General features: G+C 43.3%; 1 protein-coding gene across 1 annotated transcript; it reads right to left on the bottom strand.

Annotated features, from left to right (window-relative positions):
• Positions 1-60: 60 nt before the first annotated feature.
• Positions 61-1,164, bottom strand: LOC107741560 (vitellogenin-like). Its single transcript, XM_016554315.1, has 5 exons — positions 1,092-1,164; positions 918-938; positions 667-818; positions 295-546; positions 61-207 (listed from the first exon to the last, which is right to left on the bottom strand). The coding sequence occupies exons 1-5, from the start codon at positions 1,129-1,131 to the stop codon at positions 61-63; spliced, it is 612 nt and encodes a 203-aa protein (XP_016409801.1). The 5' UTR covers positions 1,132-1,164.
• Positions 1,165-6,302: the final 5,138 nt, after the last annotated feature.

Here is a 6,302-nt window from a genome sequence, read left to right as displayed (position 1 = left end):
ATTGTGGCGATTTTCTCGTGCATAGCCAAACTCTGTTTGGTGAGATATGGATTGATTAGTTTAGGCAATATTTGAAGGACAGCATTCGTCCTTCATGATTCTCTCCTGGCAGTGGCTCAGATCCTTAGACTTGGTAACCATAATGTGGTTGGCCTTTGGGTCCTCACTGATGACATAGTGGGTCATGCACACTCCCTGAGCTCCAGCCTTAAAGGACGAGTCAAAGAATAAGATTGCAGAACTCAAAAAGGCTTTCTTAATGCCTTCAAAAATGTACTTGGATTACTTTCTCACCTCTTGCAGTTCATAGATGTTCTGGGTCTTCTTGAGGTTGAGCTGAAGGATGTTGAGGATACCTCTGTGTAAGTTCAGTACCGTAGGGGAGACTCCTGCAGGGGCAAATACCTTTCCAACCACACCATTAGCATACTCAAACTTGATGGGAATCTGAAGCTGAGTAGCCAGTGCTGAGGTGAGCTTAGTGGCAGGAACAAATGGATCATTGGGCCAAATACCAGCATACTCGTGGATTAGAGGATCCATGAGCTGTAAGGGGACATTTTCCATTTAAATGAGGGCATTGTTGCTTTTACCATCCTGTGATGGCATTTTGTTGTTGTTTTCTTTCAGTGTGATCTGAAATCTGTGGTTTTTAACGATCATTACCTTCATCAGGAAGGTGTTCTCGGTGACGGCACTGAGGTGAACCTTGCTGTTGACTTTTATACCTGCTCTGGCCAAACCTTCTTGTGGAAGACCGCCCAAGAGTAGAGCCTCATAGTTGTACACATAGGTCTTATCAGGGGCAAACTCGGGGACTGAAAAGGTAGAGTATTTTTCAGAGTTTAAGCAAGAATGCAATAGTTGTAAAATTACCAGTTTAAAAAGATCCAAAATTTCCACGTAATATTACTTACCAAGATTGATCTGTTGACTTGCTAAAAGAAACAAATGAGAGAATACACTTTGAAAATTGTTTGTCTAATTTAGTTTTTAAAGAGGTCCTAAATTTACATAAAGAGAAATCTTTTAGGAAAAGAGAAAGAGGAACATCTTAAGTTCAAAACATATAATTTCAGATTTTAACTTACCCACAAGGGCTACAGTCAGGGCAAGCACAACCGCTCTCATGGCTGGTGGTTTGTGAAGAATACCTCAGAGAAATCAAACTTTTATAGTGGTTTCTTGCTGACCAAGTATTAATTTTTTAAGAATTATTAACTAGGCCTTTGGTTGGTCAACTTATCTGAACATCAATATCAATTAGGTTAGGTTACCCTGGCCTGTTATGTCATCCTCCAGAACAATGTCCAATGTCAGTTTTGAATGTGTTAAGTTAAAAAAGTTCAGGGAAAAGTAAATTTTAGTTCTTTCATACACATACATTTCAGAGTAGGATATATACAGCAGGGGGAAAACATGATATCAAATTGCTATTTTTCTTTGTATTAAACAGTGGTTTACTGAACACATTGTGACTCTGTCTTGAAATGAATTCAGTTATAATTACAATTTTCTTAAGGAAAAAAAGGTTCTCAGCTAGTGCTGTAAACTATATAGAGAGTCCTACCTGCATATTACAAGAATATTAAAGCTTACTATTAACAACAAAGCCTAAACTATTAAATTAAATTGCAGTTTCTTTTTAGTTATACTGTAACAGTCAACACTCAAATATAAAATGGTATAACAATTTATGGCTGATATGACTGTATAAAACAATTTTTATGACTGAACTGACAGGATTATAATGGAAAGGAAAATTTACATAAGGACAAGGACATAAACATTTACATAATATTTAATATAATGATTCTATAAATGCTGCAATCATTTTTATCATGTAATAAATAATTGCTATTTTTTAAATGCAACTGAACACCGTTAACGCCATTGTTTTTTTAAATTGGCCTAATGCTTGAATTCCATTTTTTATGCATTGCATACCCTGCACTTATTCAAGCCCTGTCCATCTACAGTGATCACTCAAAGCATGGGTCAGCAACCTTGTTATATGTCACCATTAAGAAAGCAACACTCTATTAAACAGTATGTTCACAATTTAATTTTAGAAGTTTATTTTATTTTAGAAATGATGAAGCCTATTTTGCATGAAAACCATTTTTTTCCTAAATGCTGGCTATAACCACACTATCCAACTCACCGGTGGACTAATTTATTGGAAGAGGCAATCAGAATGTTGGGTCACTCAAGAAAATGTCACTCAAGAAAATGTCCTGTGGGTTGTTGCTACTATTCTATTGAATAGCCCAGTCTTATTTGCATGGCAGTATTTCATTGCATATACACTTTGCACGTTTTTTTTTTTTCTTTGCTCTCAAAGTACACAGTGTTGACATATTTGGCATTAGACTATCAGTTTAAGGTTAGGTTACCTTAGACTCATGTCATCAAAACCATGTCACAGTTTTACTTGAAATATTTTTAATTGTTTATTTTAAAATGTATTATTCCTAATACAAATAATTTTCAGCAGCTCAGGCTGTTTGCTTTAGAAATGTTTAGGAATATGTGTTTGTGACACAGCCAGTCAGGGTTTTCATAATATGATTGACTTGTGGCAATTTTTCTGTGGTCCTATATGTTCTAATTGGCCATAATTAGTACATAATGCTAATTTTACAAAGTATTTCACTACTTATTGTTGAACATCTATTGAAAACATGGACATTTAACAATTTTGCACATTAATTTATTGTGGTAATCAAATTTACCTCTTCAAAATAATTATTTTGCCACCATTATTATGCCAGCTACCAACTCTTTTTATTTAATTTAAACATTTTATATCAAATCATGTAATCCAATTTAGTCTAATTCAAAATAAAATAAAACAAGAAATAAAGCTATCACACCACATCTCTTGCATTCAGTAAGTTGCTCCAATGATTACTCTGTTAAAAAAAAAAACATTATTTTCAAGCACAGGTTTAAACATTAGCACACAAGTTTACTTCTTTCATCTATCAGCTTCCAGTTTCTGTCAGTCAAGTCAAATGTATGATTTTTGCAACGATAAAATGGGGAGTATTTGCATTAACCTCTTTAAGAACTCTGAACCTTTGTTTATTTCATTTAAGAATTCTGAGCAACATTGATGCACTGTATGCTTACCAGTCTTCTGGAGAAGAGTTCAGAAAAATATCTGCTGCATTGAAGGTTCACAGAAGCATGTAGTCTCCGTTAACCTTAATGGAAGAAGTTTGAAACAACCACTCTTCCTAGAGCTGGCCTCCTGGCCAAACTGAGCAATTGATGGAGAAGGGTCTTGGTTAGACTGGTGACCGAGAAGCTGATGGTCACTCTAGTTGTTCTCCATGACCATATGTGGAGATAGGAGAAATCTACAGAAGGCTCAATCCTCTCCTCAGTGAAGACACATGAAAACACACTTGGAATTGCAAAAAAAACATCTAAAGGACCCTCAGACTGTCAGAAACAAGATTCTCTGGTCTGATGAACCTCAATTCCAAGCATCATGTTTGGAGGAAACCAGGCACTGCTAATCACCTACACAGTACCGTCCCAACATTAAAGTGCAGTGGTGGCAGCCTTATGCGGTGGGGCTGTTTTTCAGCAGCAGGGACTGAGGGACTCGTCAGAGTAGAAGGAAAGCTCAACACAGCAAAATACAGAGATAGCCTTACTGAAAACCTAGTCCATGGCATTTACAACCTCGGACTGGGCAGAATGTTCACCTTCCAACAGAACAATGACTCTAAGCACACAAAGAGAATGGCTTAAAGACAACCATGAATGTCCTTGAGTGGCCCAGCCACTAAGTTAAGCATATAAATACTTATGCAATGTACTTACATCAGTTTTTTATTCACGAAGTGAATGCTAGAAACACGACCAGCATCTCCAGGCAGTTGAAGTGCCACGTGAGATGGCGGCCGCTCCACATACCGTGGGCTGAGTGGCCACTGATGACCGCTCCTCAACCGGTGATGGACGCGTCCGTCGCTAGCATTACGCGGCAACAAGGAGCTCCCAGCACCAGGCCCTGAGACAAGAACCAAGGTTACTCCACATGTCTAAGGCACGTAGGCATCGCCGCGTGACCTTGAGCATGCGGAGCGGGTTTCCCCTCAGGGAGAACCCCTTGGTCTTGAGCCACCACTGTAGGGGTCTCATGTACAGCAGGCCAAAAGGTCTCCCGTTGGAACCAGCTGCCATCAGACCCAGCAGTTTCTGGAACTGCTGACAGCGAGTAACCGGCCTTCTCTCACTCTCGCGACTGCAGTGAGGATCAACTCGAACCAAGCAGGAGACAGATGTGCCTGCATCGTGGTCGAATCCCACACCACATCCAGATAAGTGGTTCTCTGTACTGGAGAAAACACACTTTTCTTGGCGTTAAGTCTAAACCCCAGCTCTTTCATGTGAGCTAGAAAAACATCTCAATGCCGAACCGCCATCTGCTCAGATTGAGTTAATATCAACCAATAATCGATGTGGTTGAGTATGTGGATGCCCTGGAGTCACAGAGGAGCCAGAGCAGCATCCACACACTTCGTGAAAGTGCGGGGTGAGAGTGCAAGGCCGACGGAAGAATCCGGTAAGCTTTTGCCCCCAAAAGCAAACCTCAGGAACTTCCATCCTTCTTTGGAACGATGAAGTACCGGCTGTAGAACCCAGACTGTCTGTCGAGAGAAGGGACCACTTCGATGGCCTCCTTCCTCAAGAGTGTGTTAACTTCTTGTTCCATTACCAGAGCCTGTTCTGGGCCCACCAGAGTGGGAATGACCCCGTTGAAACGAGGCGGAGAAGAACCGAACTGATTCGGTAGCCTCTTTCTACAGTGTGCAGGACCCATTGAGACAAATTTGGCAGAAGTTCCCATGCTGCCAAAAAGGTCTACTAAGGGAATCAGTCCCTCGACACTGATCTCTGGTGTAATCAGCGCGGCTAGGTCGGTGACCTGAAGCGGCGAACCGGCAGGGGACGGCCGAACTAGCTGCCCTAGAAACCTCCCAAGAGGTAGCGAGCCTCTTAGTACCGCTACGTTTCCGGGTGGTGACAGAGAAGTGCTCGCCGAAGACCGCTGCGCCCTGAAGCACAGTAGGTGGCAGGGTTGGCAGAACGATCTCCTGAGGGCACTGAGGAGAGATGGGCACCATATAATGAGGTGTACACCGCTCTTCCCCAGAGGGGCCGGCCCTCAGAAGTCCTGGGCCCTAGGCGACAGGACGTTTTAGCTGAAGACTACCCAGTGGGAATGACGGTCCGCAGATCCGTCTTCTGCTAGAAGCCTACGGCCCAGGAGCGCCACTCTGACTCTAAATTCTGAGGAGTACGAGAAGTGACACTCCCTATACAGCCAAACAACCAAACAAGTAAACACGGTCTGGTGTGATAAGATTAATTTCAAATCCGAAAATGATGTAATGCCTCGACAGCACGCGAGCCGCTCTCACACTCCTCGGAGCGTGCCCGGCGAGAGCGGAGCATTTAACAGCGGGTAAAGCACAATCAGCCCCCTCTCTTTTTCCTGAGAGCTGACTGCGCGAGCTCCGCTCCACAGGAAATCTGCTCATTATAATATTAGGCATAATTTGCTTGTGTAACTGATGCTTGTGCAACTGGCGAGCTCATCGACGCCCTCCATATCAACCTCCTTGGAGGAAGACAGGCAGAGCGTTGAGCCCTCTCACCGAGGGAAAGAACCGCAGCGCAGGCTTCCGAACCCCGAGAGCAGGCGCTGGATCTGGTGGGTGAGGAAGAAGATAGGGACTCGCCCGTCTACATTCCCTCCCCCGGACCCATATGCGAACCCCACAAGTACAGCCGCCGCTCCACCTCGGCGAAAGCGGGGCCGGCGCCGCGAGAAACGCCGGTGAAGTCTGCCTCCTCAAAGAGAGCCTTCCGAGAGCGAAGCAAGGCAGTAACAAACGCTTGCCATGCTTGCCATTCCCTCGAGAGCTGACTCTGCGTGCTTCGCTCCCAAGCAGACAACACACGAACTGTGTGTGTCCCCACCCGAAATATAGCACGGGCAGGGAGGAACACCCAGCCTGAATACTGTCTGCTCTCGCCCAAATGCTTCTTTTTGGCTGAAGCTTGACATAATGGAGTTATAAGTGGACAAACAACACTAAATAAGACTCACAAACAGATAGCGACTGACACACACACAGAGCACTTAATGAATGGCAAAAAGCTGACGCCGGTTCCACTGCACGTGCTTTTATAGCTTCCTGGTCGCAACGTCACCCGCCCATGACGTCTCGCCCATCTATTGGACTGATTTCATATGTGATTCAGAGCATGGTCACGCT

This window comes from Sinocyclocheilus rhinocerous, unplaced genomic scaffold (genome assembly GCF_001515625.1).
Source record: "Sinocyclocheilus rhinocerous isolate Xijiao unplaced genomic scaffold, SAMN03320098_v1.1 scaffold556, whole genome shotgun sequence".
Classification (NCBI taxonomy): Eukaryota; Metazoa; Chordata; class Actinopteri; order Cypriniformes; family Cyprinidae; genus Sinocyclocheilus; species Sinocyclocheilus rhinocerous.
This window is presented reverse-complemented; position numbering and strand designations above follow the sequence as displayed.